This window comes from Paramormyrops kingsleyae, chromosome 7, assembly GCF_048594095.1.
Source record: "Paramormyrops kingsleyae isolate MSU_618 chromosome 7, PKINGS_0.4, whole genome shotgun sequence".
Taxonomy (NCBI): Eukaryota; Metazoa; Chordata; class Actinopteri; order Osteoglossiformes; family Mormyridae; genus Paramormyrops; species Paramormyrops kingsleyae.
In genome coordinates, this window is record NC_132803.1 from 28,634,496 (window position 1) to 28,651,950 (window position 17,455).

At 40.8% G+C, this 17,455-nt stretch overlaps 2 protein-coding genes and 1 long non-coding RNA gene across 9 annotated transcripts in view; 1 reads left to right on the forward strand and 2 right to left on the reverse strand.

The window, feature by feature from the left end:
* LOC111833131 (pre-B-cell leukemia transcription factor 3-like) overlaps positions 1 to 8,296 on the reverse strand; it is a 64,439-nt gene extending 56,143 nt beyond the window's left edge. For 2 of the 4 annotated variants that reach the window (XM_072714710.1, XM_072714708.1), the window contains exons 1-2: positions 6,692 to 8,296; positions 5,805 to 5,878 (exon numbers count right to left, since the gene is read on the reverse strand). In XM_072714710.1, the coding sequence (XP_072570811.1) occupies positions 5,805 to 5,878; positions 6,692 to 6,888 (271 nt within the window). In that variant the 5' untranslated portion in view covers positions 6,889 to 8,296. Of the gene's footprint in view, positions 1 to 5,804; positions 5,885 to 6,691 lie in introns of all 4 variants that reach the window. The other 2 variants (XM_072714709.1, XM_072714707.1) reach the window with 1 other exon arrangement.
* A 2,518-nt stretch (positions 8,297 to 10,814) lies between these two features.
* LOC111853976 (uncharacterized) lies at positions 10,815 to 12,471 on the reverse strand. 3 transcript variants are annotated; one of them, XR_002840570.2, is made up of 3 exons: positions 12,383 to 12,471; positions 11,212 to 11,303; positions 10,815 to 11,047 (listed from the first exon to the last, which is right to left on the reverse strand). It is a non-coding gene; the product is annotated as an uncharacterized lncRNA (long non-coding RNA). The 3 variants fall into 3 exon arrangements; XR_002840569.2 differs by lacking the exon at positions 12,383 to 12,471 and adding an exon at positions 11,772 to 11,815; XR_002840571.1 differs by lacking the exon at positions 12,383 to 12,471 and adding an exon at positions 11,526 to 11,645.
* mapkap1 (MAPK associated protein 1) overlaps positions 11,973 to 17,455 on the forward strand; it is a 45,844-nt gene continuing 40,361 nt past the window's right edge. The window contains exons 1-2 of one of the 2 annotated variants that reach the window (XM_023831468.2): positions 11,973 to 12,172; positions 16,664 to 17,072. In XM_023831468.2, coding sequence (XP_023687236.1) covers positions 16,802 to 17,072 — 271 coding nt within the window. In that variant the 5' untranslated portion in view covers positions 11,973 to 12,172; positions 16,664 to 16,801. The remainder of the gene's footprint in view (positions 12,173 to 16,663; positions 17,073 to 17,455) is intronic. The other variant, XM_023831469.2, reaches the window with a different exon arrangement.

Consider the following 17,455-nt stretch of genomic DNA (forward strand, 5'->3'; position numbering starts at 1 on the left):
AAACAAAAAAAAAACACTCAAATTACAGACAACGAAATGACTGCATGCTGCTACTTAATCTCATTTCTTGCATAATGCCCCGTCATTAGCATATCAAAGTGAATTAATGCTACGGAGGCATTAGCGGTGGGACGGGGGGAAAGCAGCTTTACCACGGTTAGGAGATTTCCAGGGCATCCGTGCAAACTGGGAGCATTTTAAAAGGCTTCCGGGGGCCTGTGCACTTTACTTAGCGGTACAGGAGTGGGGGGGTGGGGGGGCTAGCATTAATTCAAAGCTTCACTTCCACATTTCTCACCCCTACCCAACACACGTGAGGAGGCCACAGCCTCACCTCACAGACACAGCCCTTGAGGACTGAAAGTTTTCCATTCCAGCTGCTTCCAGTCAATGTCCATCATAATGGCCATGTATTATAATTCTTATCTTAACGCAACATACAGTAGAGAGAAAGGCTACAGTTTCTATGCGTTCCCTGGACACACACGTTTTAAGTACCTCCCTGTCTAGCTGCACTTTTGCTGGTAGATGAACATTCTTTACTCTGGTATTTGACCTTTCACCGGAAGCCTTCGGTCCTGGTGCAGTCTGTGGTGACGGCTAAGCGGTGTATCTGCGGCGTGGAGAATGTGTTCCGGTCCAGGGCTGGACGTATTCAGCTGCGATGTAGTTTAATGGGAAAAGAGATGAGTTTGGCGTAGGTGGGGTGGGAGGGGGGGGGCGTGACCTGCCCCATTGATAATGCCACAGGGACTCTTGAGTGGAGAGCTGTGTGCTGCATGGACACAGGCTGGCAGTGACAGTGGCACTGGCTCTCTTTCCCGGGAGGTGCTAAGTTTCTCTCTCTGTTCCCTCATTCTGAGCCCTCCTCAGACCTTTTTAATGAGCCAGCACTATGACCCAGCAGTTACTGGATGCTGTTAATAGCTCCCCCGCACCCCCACCTGTAATAACACTCCTTATTTTTTTTTTTTGCCCCTTTTATTTTCTGCCACCATCTTTTTTCCCTCCGTCACGGATACACACCCCCATAACACAAACATGTGCACGCGCACACTCATAAAGTCCGCCGCATACCAGCAGGCCGTCGCTTACGTATGGAAGCGCGAGCCCCAATACGAATGGCTAGGATTGAAATTAAATGATAAGTTTTATGATATTCGTACCGTACATACAACAACAGACATTTATCCCTAAGGGCTGTCCGTTCCATATCATACTAACATCAATAAAAAATGAAATCAAAACTTCACTGCTGGGTATATTTTTCTTAATTCCCTACACATTTTACTCGTTTATATTTTACAGTTTATTAATCGCTTTTGTTTTCGCACAAGTCAGATGGAAATTATCAAAATACGAAGGTCTGGAAAGATAAAACCGCGCAGAAAGCCATTCCAGAGGAAGCAGATAACATCTTTTTCTTTCTTTCCCCGGGAGATTAATGTTAGATTAGATGTTACAGTTTATCCTCTCTATCTGTTCGGTTCATATAATTCTGATATATACAGCCAGAAAACGAGTCACCTAAGTTAAATATGCACGCGTCTGCACAAAAATGTACGAGTATTCACATTTAGAAGTACCAGCTCTGTTAATCTGCATGATTTAATTTAAAATTAAGAGACGATAAAAATAGAAATGGCTAAGTCTTGCTACTTTGTAAATGTTAAGCATGTTGACAAACGCGTGCACACATACACACACGCGCACGCGCGCGCACAAAGAGCTCTGCTATATAAGCCGGGTGTTTTATCAACAGAAACCAGGCTTATCACCATCCATACGGGACATAACCCTGTCCTTCTGGAGGACTGCTGTACAAACAGTGTTCCCACAGAGACACAATTTGTTAAACAAACCCAGAGATTGTGTGCTATTTACCATGAATACCTCTTTAAAAATAAAATAAACACACATTTCACACTAGACATTGCTCATGGCAACAAAAAAATCTATAAAAAGGACACTTATATAAACTTTTTGGCCATTGTTTTTTGTACCATTTCAAAATTGTTGTGTTTAAACTTTAAAAAAGAAATACCTTTCAAAAATGAGGATTACAGGAGACGAAAACAATATACCGAGCAAACAAGCTCATTAAAATAATTTGTATACGTAGAGACTTTGCTCTTTATGAACATTCAAATAAGGCTTTAATAAAACTGAAGCAATATCTTTTAATTACGGACAAAACTCTATACGTGTAAAGGTAAGAACTACAGGTGGTCTTATGATTCAGAATAGCAATCTACAGTTAAAAATCTCAGCGTGAGCACTTTTAAACACTTATTAAGCACTTTGTTAACACTCTCCACTCACAGTATTTCTCTATATATGGAGGTGTTTTTTTCTAGATAAATGTGCTTCCATGTGCTTTTTAAAACTGCTTCAATAAAATAACCGAATGCGTACAGTGTAGTCAGGAAAAATGTAACTGAGATTTATATCTGTTAATTTAAGGAGACTCGTGATTCATTTTCCAGAAAATTTGGTTCTCCAGAAAATGTAAGTATATTATATATCGCACTTATATATTTAACTGTATATATGTAAGCCTATCATTTTCATCCAGATGTTAAAATACACAGTACTTATCAGAGGAATAGTCCATAAACAAAAAATCATAAATAAATTTTCTAAAGACAAAACTAGCGCAATTTGTTGCATATACAGTTATTACATATATTTATATATCGTAGCAGCGACACTTGAACTGATATTCTGATATACATATAAACATCCACATAGCCCAAATCAAGACCGTACAGTGTCTATATACTGTCTGCCTGTAGAGATAAGGAAGGCAATGTGAAACTCATCATCAAGATAAGGTAAAATTCTATTACTTGTCAGGAAAACGATTCACACTGTGGACAACAATGTACGACTCCACCAGCACAGCGACCACCACTAAAGCGAGATCCTCTCTCTCTATCTGCTCATTCTTTTCGCCCCCCCCCCCCCCCCAGCCTTCGGCCTAGCGTCTGGCGGCTTATAGTCGTTGCTACGGGCTGTCGCCCCGCGGCTAAAGCGTTTAGACACCATTTTCCCACCTCTACAAAGCTCGCACCCCCCCGCGCCCCGCCGTTCCTAGCAGACATAAAAAACACCACGCACCACCGGACCCCCAGCAACCTAGAAGTTCATTACGTTTTTATAATCTTCTCCGAGTCTATGTCTAGTGTCACGCAGCTTGTAAACCTGCAATACTACCATGGACGCCGCTGCAGAGAGAAAACACGCAAACGTGGTGTAACTGCTGTTACTTTGTTTTCATCCGCAGCAACATACCGTTGTATCCGTTTACACAGCCGGGTAAACTGCTCGCGTCCACTCAGGTGAAGCGGTTAACTCGAGTCCCTTCTGGGACTTGAACTAGCAACCTTCAAAGTTCAAGTCCATGGCTTTAAACGTCCATGATCCGATGTGGTCGGAATAACATACACTTCACACTTCCAAAAAGAAAACGTGAAAACGCGGAGCCGCACTAGCCGTGTACAACATTGACAGCCTGTTAACCGCCTGTACTTTACTCCTTTAAAATGATAGAGGATATAAAAAATGAACGGCAAAAGTAATAATAATACTTAATTGAGAACTAAAACTACGAGTTGAAATTGGAGTTTAGTTTCTAAAACCCATAAATATATTTAATAAGTCTACTTACACACACACACACACACACACACATATATATATATATATATATATATATATATATATATATATATATAAATTACGCTACCAATATATTTACGATGTAGCCGATAGATAAACGATATTCATATGAACATTCCAAAAAAATAATTAGGATCAAACAAGCTTGGGGTTTATAAGTCTGCTGACACCAGAGTTTACATTGCCTGTGTAAAATCCGTTAAATCATTTATAGCTAAATCCTGATTAGCGCACAATTTAAAAAGAAATTACTAAGACAGTAAAAAAAAACATCCAGTATGGGTTACTGAGAACAATCCTAGTAAAACTGTAATAACCATAAAACGGTGGAAGCGTGTTTTTCAGCTTAAAACGGGCTTTGTTGCTTGTTAACTTCGGGTTTATTGGAATGATATACTTTTACGGTTATGACCTGAACGGACTCACATCCCCAACATGTGGTCTTGCAAATGGAAATAAGATTAGTATTTTAATGTGATATCAGTCTGTGTGTAGAAGAAATGCGTGTGCTTATTTAAATTACAATCTACATTTTAGTAATTCAGGATATTTCGGATAATTTCATTTCTACCAAGAAATAAAACAACGTTTCAAACAGTAGCCCAAGAACCTGAAGCCGCAAACTTTTTCTTGCTTGTTGCCCGTGATACAGGTTGCTGGTCAGTCATCGTCTTTGCGGTGACGTCGACAGCGCCAGTTTTGCAAGACCGGGTTAAACTACCGTGTTACAGTATCCCCGACATCCAGAAAATATCCATGCAACTTGTACATAAATTATCCCCTACTCTGTTGCTGCAATGTTGCAATGATTAGACTGCAGCAATTATAGATTTAGATTTAGTGTTTAAAACTCAGATATTTGCACAGCGCTTAACCGAAAAAGGCCAGTTTGCTTCGTCTCCTTTTATAAAGTAATGGTTGCTTCCTTCTCTGTACTTAGGGTCTATTCATTCCCCCGTAGCAAAGAGGCGTTCATAAATCACACTGTAAACTTTGTGTCTGAGATTTAAAAGGTTCGGACTGCACTTGGGCTCTCATGGCTCTGAGTTAAATGTAAAACGCCGCGGTGCTTTTTAATCGCTTTAATAATGCAAAGTCTTCATACACGTCGATGGCGCAATTTCTGTTGGTATTTCCATGCTCACCTTTTATGTCTGATGTTGAATAGGTCTATCAAACAGAAGTATGTTTACTCTAAACTTTACTATAGGCCTACTCTAAACATATTAACAAGCCTACCATGCAATGTTTAAAACTTACAAAAATACTGAGATAAAATAAATATTTTTGTTGACGTGGATGCGACGATTAAGAAAAGTACAGTTCTAGTAGGCAATATTTCAAATTGTGAACAGCAGCAGTTTGGCCTGAATTACCTTTTCCCATGCAGATATTAACCCATATCCCATTCTCGCATTACAAGATTAGTAACCGAACGGCACTATAAGTCTTAGGCAATGTTTCAGTCCCGATTTTTTTTTGATCAGGGCAACTGACGCTTTGCTCACGGTAAACCGGTTAATATCACGCTAAATGGCGTCGTCTTAGCGCATTTCTGAAATAACGCGCATAAGAGAATGCGTGTCACCCCCGTTTCCTTCTCGTGTCACCGGCTGTTTATGAAATTAGCTGTCAGGGTGGAGGGAATCTGAATTTCAGCACCCCCCTCTCTTCGCAGGCATCGTGGTCTTGCTGCCTTTCGGACGCTGAGCACCACATCTACCTCCACGGAATCAGGGGTCATCACCATGGCGAACTCTGACGGACGTTTTAATCAAAAACGCATTTTTTTAACCAAGGACAGGGTATTAAAAATGTAGCCTACGTAGTTTTTTTTCTCAATCAACACATTTTGCCACGGACATACACGAGTCTTGTCACGGGCACGTTTGTCCGTGTACGGACAGGCTGACGATCCCTGGTTTGAACAGATCAAAGACTGAGGTTTGAATTGTAAGAAAAAACACTGGGAAAAAAAATTGTAAGGACAACAAATAAAATAAAACAACGATGGCGTTGTGCATTTGCTTTTTGACCGGACAGAGTGAAGACTTCCTCTATTACCAACTACCTATCTCCCCATTTTTTTACCGTAAAGAAAAGGAAAAACTTAAAACTCTTACCTGTTTTCTCTTTTATCTCACAGAGCACACTGAAGAGTGCCGGTTTCATTCTGTGGCAGTTCAGTCCATGTTTCCTGTTTCAGTTTAAAACAAAACCAATAATATACAGATAAAGATATACAGCTACAACTGCAAATGAGTTTTAATACAATTGATTCTTAATTTAACCGCTGTGGATGTGCATAGACTGCGGTCAATTCAAACCTCACAAGTGTATTCTTGCATCGGTCTACGCGAAGCACTACTAAAAAGACAATTGCCAACTAGATGTGAAATTAAATGTTTTAGCTAACTTTAATTGCAGTATAACTAATATGAACCTGCAGGTTTTAGTTGAAAGAAGCAACTCTACATGTACTCTCGTTCAGGAGAAAGTACGATTTTTCAAAGTGGCCGTTTGAACTTACTGATTGAGAAATAACCCAAATTTTATAAATTTCCCAACAGATTAGCAATCGGTATAGGCTACTCCAATAAGATAAATATGAGATATAAAACTGATTTATTAAGTGAATCATTGAATGATCCGTCTGGGACAGCAGCAGTGATTTTACAACGTTGATGACATCACGGTAAAAAATTTTCGACATTTCAAAATTACACCAGTTGAACTTTTGGTCGAACCCAAGTCAAAAGGGCACGTAAAGGCTGAGTCGACATTACGTGGTCACGATTATAAATGCGACAGCTTGTGCTATGAACTCATTTGCTTTATACTTTTTTTACTTTTGGGGAAAAAAATCAGTCACCGCTGTGCATTCATTCCTAGGCGTCTGTTTTGTGAGCTACAATAAAGCGCCAATATATCAGTGTAGCAAACCAACACAATAACACTGCTTTATGCAATAACCAATGCTTATGTGAAATAATGCATAAAAAGCACCAACTTTGCTTGCGCCTCGTCCAGACTTTGGTCAGTTATGGTCATGATTTGATGCAGAATGTCCCCGATGTCTTGCTTTCTGCCGTCTCCGTCCATGCCATCGTGTCCGAGCGGAGGTGGCAGCTGCATGCCGCCCTGCACCGCGTGTCCCGCTAGGCTGACACTGCCGAGAGCCTGCATCATCCGCGTCTGATCGTCCATAGTCTGCCGCAACACAATCAATGCGTTCTCCTCGAGCCACGAAAAAGAAGACTTTGTATGTATTCAATCACATGCAAACGTAATTCCTTTATGGCGGCAAGAAAAACCGAATGGGAAATATTTAGATCATGTAAAAAAATAAGAAAAATACCGATGCATTTATTTACCGTAACTAACGGCAAAGAGAAAAACGCGCGTGGAAGCAATTACTTTTTCTTGGGAAAAAATGTCCTCGTCAAACATATAAATTCACACCTTACATTTGTGGCCGTAAGTGTCCTGTATATATAGCCTATATTCTGCTATAAATGCATAATTTCAGTATTAAAATGATAGCTTCTGCTCTTTTGATCCCGTTAGAATCGTCTTATTTGGTGTCTTGTATTAGTTCTTTACCTCTTCGCAATTTTAATATCTGTATTTTATTAAACCCGTCCTCTTCACTAAATTGTCTTGCGAACTTGTATAAATCATCTCCATTTATATAATTCGGATCCAGCACTTATGAAGACAACTGGCGTAAAAAAATCAAAGCCTTAATGGTAAATTTAAAATAAAAATTAAATTAACGCATACAACAATTGTAACCAACAGTGGCGATTTCGATCGAATTAAAAATATTGAAATTCACAAAAAAATGGAAAAAATAGAATGCATGTGAATGATTGACAATCATAGGCAATGCTGGAAAAATAATGCTGAAATGTTTTTAAAAAGTTCTTCAGGTTAAAAAACTGTAAAAATGCGTCTGCCAAAATCGATTAAACGCTGTAAAAATGCGCAAAAGGCGTATGGCCGTTGACATTTATGAGGCGAATCATCAACCCGCGTGTGCTTTAAGTTATGTGACGGCAGTGGTACTGAGCAATTGACAATCTGCCAATAACACTCAGTCGTAGACGTCTCAGAACAGGGTAAGGGGAAAAGGAGTAACCCACAAAATCGAAATCAAGGGTCCGCCCAACAGAGGGGGCGTTGAGTCCGCCGTACTGTCTTTTCCAGGAACAGAACCAACTCTAATACAAATTAAATTGTTCTTAATAACAAACTGCACGATCAGTATCTTAACAAACACCTGTCCCTCCTCTTTTACTTCGCTTGAGATTAGTGCAAAAAATACCTTCACATTAAACTCCTTGAAAACATCTCCAGTTAAGCAAAGGAAGTCAAAACCGAGTCCGCAGACTTGAAACCCCGACTATTGTTACGCTTTTCGTTTGGGAAAACGAATCGCCCGAGCTGCCCGCTTCAAAAGCCAGTGGCAATGTCCTCCACCGAGCCTTACCCACAAGGTAGACCCGAAGAAGCCATATTACAGCGTCGGGAGATGAGCGCTGCTGCGCCAATCCACGCTTTGTGGCGCTGAACTGACGGGCAAGCTTTCCTATCGTCGCGATACATTCGTGTCTTAAACCCACCCTGAGGACCCGCTACCCTCAACGTGGTTGTGCGAATCGTCAGGGAACTTCCCATTGGCTGTTGCCAGGGGTGACATCGACCACACATGCAGGCGGCGCTGCTGTTTTCTCTTTGTCAGTTGCTATGGTAGCAGCGAGGGGCCTCGGAGCACCTTGCGGATGCAATGATGCAGTGTTTACTCTGCTGGCTTCACTCAGCCTTGGGAAATAAAAACAAACTTTTTGTTGTGGGTATTTAAACGCGTTTTATTACTTTTTGTAATAATGCGCGTGTTTTTTTTTCCTAGCTGCGTGCCTTCCAGAGAACCGTCAGCGTGCTGTCTTCGTGCTTTATGTCTTTTGTATTTCCAAAGCCAACAATGCTTCGCTGCCAATACAATGAGAGCCGTATCATCACTGGCGGAAAACCTGAAAACAGTTCTCATAGCGCTCCGAAACTTCTGAGATGGATAGTTTAAACAGTTTGTTACTCTAATCCATGTACCCATTCCATGCTTTGAATTCTTAATGCATGCGCTACAATGTTATTCTGCAATACAGCCAGCGTTTTCATTTATACGTGAAACGAAATACTATGTTTATTGTTGTGTTGTAAATATTCTTGATTTTCTATTGATACTGTTTGTTGCTGTCTGTTTTCAGATACACTTAACATATTTGATATTCTGCAAAAGCTTGTTATTTCTAAACAACTGGATACTTACACAATACCGCTTTGTCATGCAAATGGTAATAAGCAGTTTATTTTTCGGGAAACTAGTTACAATTTGTCCCGTGTATAAAACACGTTTTATTTTCCTCGATGCAATAAAAATGATTGAATGAAATACGAACACTGTATATGACTGTCAGATTTCCTACAGGTACAAAGACTGGTCAAATCATTTGTCAAAGGAAAAACGCACATAGCCGGGCTTAATTATTCAACGTTAAAAGAAATTGGCAGCTAATTTACAATAATTTATAATGAAAATAAAGGGACTTAAATACTAGACTTTTATTATCTGTATTGTTCTTGTCTGAGAGATATACAGGGAACATAAAGTTCAAATACATTTTATGCCTTTTGCAAATTTTGCATTTTGTGTACTGCAACACAATTGCCTCTAGTAAGATGGTTCAACGACATTTCTTTTTAAACTGTGTACCTCTCAAAAATGCTCGGGCACACTGAGAGAGGTGATCGCTTAGAGCAGTGAACCTGCGGTGCTTCGCTCATTTATTTATACGGGCTGTCAGAAAAAGGACTGGGGTGAAATTAATGAATACGTAAGTAAATCCATCCCTCTATCCATCTGGCTGAAAAAAATCGCTTTGCACCACATATCCACACTCGGGAAGGAATTCTGTAAATATGGCATTAACTGTAAATGCAATATAAAACCAGAGAGAAAGTATTTAGCACGAAGATGCAGATGATATATTTTTATTTTTAAAGTCAGTTGGCATATAGTGCACTTGAATTTTTGACCCATTAATACAGTATATGTACCTTTTTTTATTTTTTTTTATTTTTTTTACAATATCCTGTTGTTTGTAACAGCAAATGCAACAGAGAATCAATCTCCATAATCTCCTCAAGAGAAGAGGTAGGACTATAGTAAAACGGTCTGGGATAAACAAACATATCTAGATACACAATCACTTTTGTAGATGTTGTATATGATTTAATATAATTTTTTTAGACAGTGAGTTTTTATTTAACTGTGTGGTCATAAACAAACACAGGGCAGCTGAATTGGTCTGCAGAATGCCTTCCAATCAACATGTTAAGATTTATTGTGGCCAGTGTGTTTAAACTAATAGGAATTTATATTGATTCAGCTGCTTAGGCGATTGATTAAATGGTGCAGCAGGATGTTTGGATTGTGTATTAGTCAGTTTTTATGTGTGCATAAGTGGTAACAATGTAGTCATCCTCCTCATCATAAGCCGCATCATGGAAAGACACAACAGCGGAACCCAGGGAAGTTATACTGAACTACCAAAGCAAGGCCATCAGTTTTACGGATCTCTAAAATCACAGAATTCTATATATAATATTATATATTATTGTGCTCAGAAGCAATATCAGTACAGTCAAAGAACACTGATTAGTGATAAAAACCATGTAGGTATTACCACATGTAAGGCTTTTAGTTCACTGTCAATAAAAATCAAATACAATAAATTATAAGTAGTGAGACAGACATAATGCACAATACATCACTCTCACTCTATATGCAGCACTAGCTCTATACACAGTTCATATTTTATGGGTTTGTAATGTGTACAAAAGAGCCATACTATTTGCCTATGTCCAAAGTATACACTGTATAAAAATGAATCACAATTATATAAATTTTTTTAGTCTGTTGTATTTGCCTGTAGAGTTGTCACTCAGGATAATAGAAAAAATAAATAATATATATATATATATATATATATATATATATATATATATATATATATATATATATATATATTTTTTTTTTTTTTTTTTTTTTTTTTTTTTTTTTTGCACTTCTAATCTGGAGTTGCTGAGTTCCTTTTTTCCCACACTTGACCTTGAGATACCAGCCCACGGCGCGCTCCAAGGCTGAATGAACAGGGGTCTCGCGGCAGCTCCGCATGTGTCACTGGAATACAGAGCTGTCAGGCCACACAGGATACCTGTCAAGGGGAGAACACACTGGCCGCCATGGCTCCTCTTCGCTGTGGTTCTGCGGGGTCCTTCGGAGCGCTTCATTTTGCTGGGCTGTCTGTTGAAAAAAAAGAAAACGTCAAGCAAGCTCACGTTTTATTGCAAAATTGTATTGTGGTACCTCAGTCACAAGCAATGAAGTAGCATGGTAAAATAGACACATGTGGAACTTGGACAGTAACGTATTAATAATTCTAAACAACGGAATGAGTCAATACATACTTTTACATATATCCTTATCCTGGTCCGGTTTGACGGCCGGGGGTCTGTATACCCTATTCCAAGTGGCATGGGTCTTAAGGCTAAGGTACAAACTGAAAAGTATTGCGGAACACTTAACACGTGATAACCAATTCATGGCTCCCGTGATGATTTTGCCAACCTCTAACAGATACATTTAATTTATCTGTACATTTAGAATTAAAATATCACCTGACATTTTTCTTACAGTAGGCCTGTTTTATACACTAAGTAGCCCGTATAGCCGTCGTTTTGTCCTTAATTTTAATTCTATAGGCCAGGTTTAAACGTCTTACTTGCATTTATTCATGAATCCTTAAGGTATAACGTAGAAATGCGATGATACATTTTTATAGCCTATTGCTGGTTTATATTCATGTGGCAGAAATGCGTAACCTGTTTTAAAGTAATTCTTCGTATATTCATAATATAATATGAATTATAAGTTTATTTAAAACAAGCTGAGAGTACACAAGGCAACGTATACCAAATAAAAACGGATTATACACTGCTCAGCACCCAACATAAAAAACAATAATTACATTTTATTATTCGCCCACTTTAACATAGTGGCGGTTCACTGAAATCCCACCTTTGACCGTCGTAGTCGAGAGTCAGATTGGTTAAAGTTGGCATCCGTCCAAAAATACTTAAATATTACTGGCTCAACGAGATGCCAATCAAATCTATTCGCGTCTCCTATTCGGTGTTCTCCATAACTAACAATGCACTTCCTGTATCAAGTTAGACCAGTGGTAACGGCAGCAGGAAGGCAACAGAGGAAATGCGCTTTCATGGATCTGGCCGTTATTCTGTAACCACTAGGCTGCCGATTCGCAGATATTACTGAGATGTGAGATGAGCTGCCCTGGTCGTGGATGCGCACGCCTGACACAGCCGCCCGTGGATCCCTTTCTCCCTCGGACGTAAGGCATGCGTGGCGGTACGTGGGAGCTGTCGGCTGGCGCTGGCCGGCTTGCCGTGGTTAGCCGGAGCGCCTTTGGCCGCGCGAGGCCCGGCTAGGTGTTTCGCCCGGTTACACCGCTTGCCCAGTTAGTCGCATTCAGCGGTGAATGTGAGTCTAGTCCCGCCGGAAATAATTTATGCCGGAAGGTAATGTTTTTGGGAGAAAAACACTCATTCGCCAGCCCACCCTGTGCTGCCTAGGCCGCCTGGGTCGCGGTCGCGCCCGCTCGCCTGTCACCGGACAGACAGCCGCTCTCCTGGCCCGATGCCGCCATGGTGGACAAGTCTCTTAATCATCATTCGAAACGTTTAATTACATGTTTTTCTTCGATTTAAAATTGAATATATCCACCCTGCCCTGGGCTAGTCAACCAGCCTTGCATGGTGTCTGTGTGTTTCACATGTAAACAGTCAGTGTCTGTCACGGTTCAGATTTCAGTACTACCGTTAATGTAGTAGTTTTAAATATATAATAATGTCATATAATGCAATGGTAGATCTACTCATTGCGTCCTATAGGCTGTTGCTGCTGTATTTACGATATAGTTACCCTGTTTTATGCAAAAATGTGTGTGACTTTCATAACGCTTGTTTTCAAGCCATGAACATAGAGATGCAACCGAAAGCTGGCTACATGAATCCAGTCAATTTTCACATCAGACGGATTCATTTATAGTAAACATTCACGGAAAAAAGGTCCAGAATGAAATTGCGTGGATGTCCTTTACTAATGTACAGGATTTGCATGACCATCGCGCTCATTTTATCACTCTTGGGGTGTTATTACTGTGCTATGTCTAAATAATCTCTCGGTATGTTTACTGTTTATTGTTTATTTTATATGATTGCCTTAGTACAGCATGGATCCACAGCATAAAAAAAGAGTGGGAATTTCATGGAACAAATAGGCCTATTGGTCAACAGTTTGTTAAACAACTGAAAGACCATTAGTGTGCAGTATTTACTGCTGTTTAACTTTGATCACATTAAGTCAGTAAGTCAGTGATTAGTGGAATCTCATGGAATTGAGGATCGCTTTAGCAGCGCTGGTGTTTCACTTTGAATACTGCGCTGTTCAAACACACCGTTTCTTAGATCATCATTAACAGAATCTTAGAGAACATTGGCAGTTAGTGCTCCATCATAATTTTTCACATTTTAATCAGTACCGAGAGCTGCGATGTACATACTTTAGATAAGCTGTGTTTACTTAAACATTCATTGGGCTGGCAATTTATTTTATTTTTTTAAACTTTTTCCTCCTGTTTTTAATGGTTATACAGATTTACTGCACTCTTTGATAAACTGTTTGTTCTGTGTATATGTGATCAGGGGTTTCATTGATCTGCTTTTATGGGGTTCATTAATCCACTTATACCTTTGGAAATTAGTCCAATCTAAATTTGGAATACCAAAAACAACAGACAATCATGGCTGTGCAAATTCAGGCCAGACATCTTTAACTGCAACCTTTGACCACTGTCTATGATCAAAATTTCAGAAATTAACTCTGAACTTTGGGAAGCTGCTTGGGTTTGGAAGGAATTACTTAACTGACTGTTAACACCCATACTGCTTCAGTTTAACAAAAAAGTCTCTTATTGTTGGCAGAGGGAGATGGATTCCAAAAGCCTGTCACTGGTTGTCATGGTTATTTATGTTTGTTGCTGGGCTATCTTTTTTTAGCTGAGCTTCAGCAAGGCCAGTATGGCTCTTGCCTTTTCCTGTTGCGTTTGATAAAATCAGGAACTGGAACTCTTGAACTGTAAATATTCTCTTGTTTATTGGTCTGTGTTAATTTGGATTGTTGAAGAAAATACAACAATTATGTCGTGCTTGGAGGTTTTTTTGGCTGAATTCATATTCTAAGTCCCACTGTTTTGGTTAAGGAGTGTGAGTTCCGGATTTTTTCAGACCTATTACCAAAACATTAAGAGACTGCACCCCTCTCAGCTATTGGTCAATTTATAGTAGCATGGAAAAATTAGGAAGAGATTTTGCTGAATGCTGCCATGTTTTTTGTATAATCACTCAATGTTGTTGCATTCAGCTGTATTTCTTTGAAGTATCTGAATTTCGGTACATGTTTAGAGATCTGGCTTTTGGAGCCAGTTCTGTTAGACATGGCTGCCAGAGCGCATTTCAGTGTGTCAGCTCCTAACTGCGATAAGCAGCTATTGTACTGCGGCTTAACCTGGCTCTAGAGGGCTCCTGACCCTGTGCCTTTACTGTAAGTGATGACACATTGCATTTACTTGCTTAGTCAACACTATTGTCACAACCACTTTAGCCAGGTCTGCGGCTGGAGTGATTCAGGTTAAGTACCTGGCCAGAGGTTGCTTTAGCAGGCCTTCTTCTGGGATTTGAGGCGGTGACCTTGACTGTACCTTCCGTAATTTTGCTTAGAAGGCTGATAAGGCTTCGTCCTCAGAGATACCTTAAGTGTTTAACAGTCTGTGACTCGGACACAGGAGCTCTCAGGTGCTGATTTAAAGATTGAGGTCACCTGACCACAGAATGGTAGTTATCCTGAGCTGCTTTTATGTCCAGATTTAGTAAGCGGCACCTGGTAAGGAGGTTATATAGTGTGATATAGTAGCTCAACAGATTCTGCTGTATTATCATATGTTAAGGGCCTCAGCTCAGACCGAGAGAAATTCTGTTAGTTGTGTGTCTGTCTGTCTGCAGACTTCTTTGTGACCTGTACTGGGTAAGCCTGTCAAGTGATTGAGAATGGATAGTGTATTTGCATAGGCCTCTTCAGAAATGAAGTCATAACCATGCAGGTGGTGTTGTAAACACTGGTGATCATTTGCTGAAGTCATTCCTGTGGGAACTATCCCAGTATGGATGATGTGTGAGTGCCCAGCTTGATGCAGTCTTTTTCAACCCAGTCCACAAGACAGTCCACATTTTTTGCTCCCTCCCAGACAATCAAGAGCTTCTGAAAACCTGGAACAGGTGTTTTAGGAGCAGGAAGGGAGCAAAAATGTATGCGTTCTCGGGGGGTGGTCGTGTGGGTTGAGTAACACTGTCTTAGCGGGATTGGCTTTTATTTGGAGTCGGGGTCGTCCTGTGCTGTGGTAGCTGAGGCCAGGTCTCTACAGGCTCCCTGCTTTCCATCCTCTCTTTGTCTACAGCGTGTTTGTGTTTTTCCTCTCTGCTCCCAAAAAACCTGGAACCGTAACTGGAACACAGAACTCGTCTCCGGTCAAGTCCAGCTATAAAAAGCGGGCACTCTGGAGCCTTTCCTGGGGATCAGGCCCCTTTTCCCAGGGTAAAAAGGCACCTGACGTGAAACGAAATCCCTCTCCGGCAGCAGAAACGGAGAGTCTGCTCCAGCAGTTCCCCTCCCCACGTCGGTGCTAATAAAATGAAGTCTTTGAAGGCAGAGCGCGCTGTCAGGCGCTCTGGTGCGTCGCGCCAATGCGAAGCGACAGTGCTTTGTCATCTGCTTAAATTGATGTTGTATTGCCACGGCGACAGCTGAAAAAACCCGAGAGCGCCATGAAATGCGGCGACCTCGTTGTCATATTTCATTTACGCATCCCCCTGCAAAGCGGTAATTACCTAATTAGTCCGTTAATTAGCAGATTAGCATTTCCCTACATTTATGTAATGGCTCGCGCTGGAGTGCGATGGGAGAGGTTTATAGTTTAAGTAAAGAAAATAGGGGTGAGTTCTCTCTTTACAGCCTGGCTGTGCAAATGCCTATCATTGATTTTTTTTTCTCGTAATTAACATAAATATATATGCATATGGGTTTTGAATCTGTGAAAGGATTTCTTAAGTAAATAGAAACTTAAGGTTTTTAAGGAGGGTCTGTTTTACAGTGCCGCCCATTAGTGTGAAGACAAAGCCAGCCAGTTTTGGGGCTTTAAGTCATGTGGTTTTGTCTAAATCGAGCACTTCTGATCTTGCCTGATTTTTTTGACTTAAAGAATAAATGACCCCAGATATATGAATGTCCCCTTTTCAGCTCTTAGGTGAAAGGCGTAGCTCACCTGTGTGCTAACCGTGTTAAGTACCTGTAAGGCTATTGTGATGGATGATTGTCATTTCTGATTGGGAGTTTATTGGCTTTTTTGTAGCATTTTTCAAGACACGCTGGTTCTTCTGGTCATTTTGTTGTATTTGTGTCATTATTCAAAGAGAAGGTATTTGGTATGTTTCTCGGTAAAGACTCTGCTCTGACTTGGAACTCATTTATTTGCTGGGTGTGTCTCATCCCTCGTTTGAGCACCATGTGATGTACGGTAGACGTGTTCTTCAGGAACACAATACCCCATAATAAGGCTCACAGCTGAGTGAAAGCGTTCAGCTTGCAGTTGAGACGTTGCCTCAGCAGCACTGCAATTTGAGGTCTTCTGTTGCTGAAGCATGAGAAATTGTGAGTGACTGTTAGTGTGATGGAACACAGCCTGGTCAGCGGGCATGAAAATGCTCTTCATTCCTTTCTTCCTGACAGGTTGGCACACATGGTACAACTTGGAAAGGAGAAAATAATCTCGCACAGAAGAAAGAGACGACGCCGTCGCAGAGGAAATTCTGATTTTTCACACTAGATCGTAGCCTCTGTATTGAGACAGAGAGTGTGAGAGAGAGGATGGCTTTTCTGGACAATCCTGCCATCATCCTGGCACACATCAGGCAGTCTCACGTGACCAGCGACGACACCGGGATGTGCGAGATGGTCCTGATTGACCATGACGTGGACCTGGAGAGGTGCCTGTCGTTGGTTGCGCCAGGTGGAAGTGGGCAGTCGGATCCCGGGCCTCAGAGTGACTCGGGCTCAGAGAGCGGCTCCTGCGACCTCTCCCAGTCCGTCGACATAACCTCCAGCTGGGACTTCGGCATCCGCCGGCGGTCCAACACAGGTGTGTACCGTTACGGGGGATTCTGGGTGTCCTGCACTGTGGGTCTGCGCTGAGGTACGTTAAACAAAGCAGTTAAGTCATTTATTAAATGCAGTTTACGGAGATCTTACTAACTGGTGTGATACGTGTCCAGGTGGGTTTAAGGTTTACAATTTAAACCAACTCCTGTATCGATGCATAGTCACATTGTACATATCAAAGTTAAGTACAGAGAATGGCCTTTGGTTTAGTTTAAATTGTTGTTTGAATCTTTTTGGATCGTGCTGCTTAAGTTTGCATGCCTGACGTACAGTGTCACTGCCTCTGTCATAACATGTCGTCTGTTGTGCTTTTATGAATCATGAATTAATCACCTACATAAATACTACTGCTGCAGATAATTT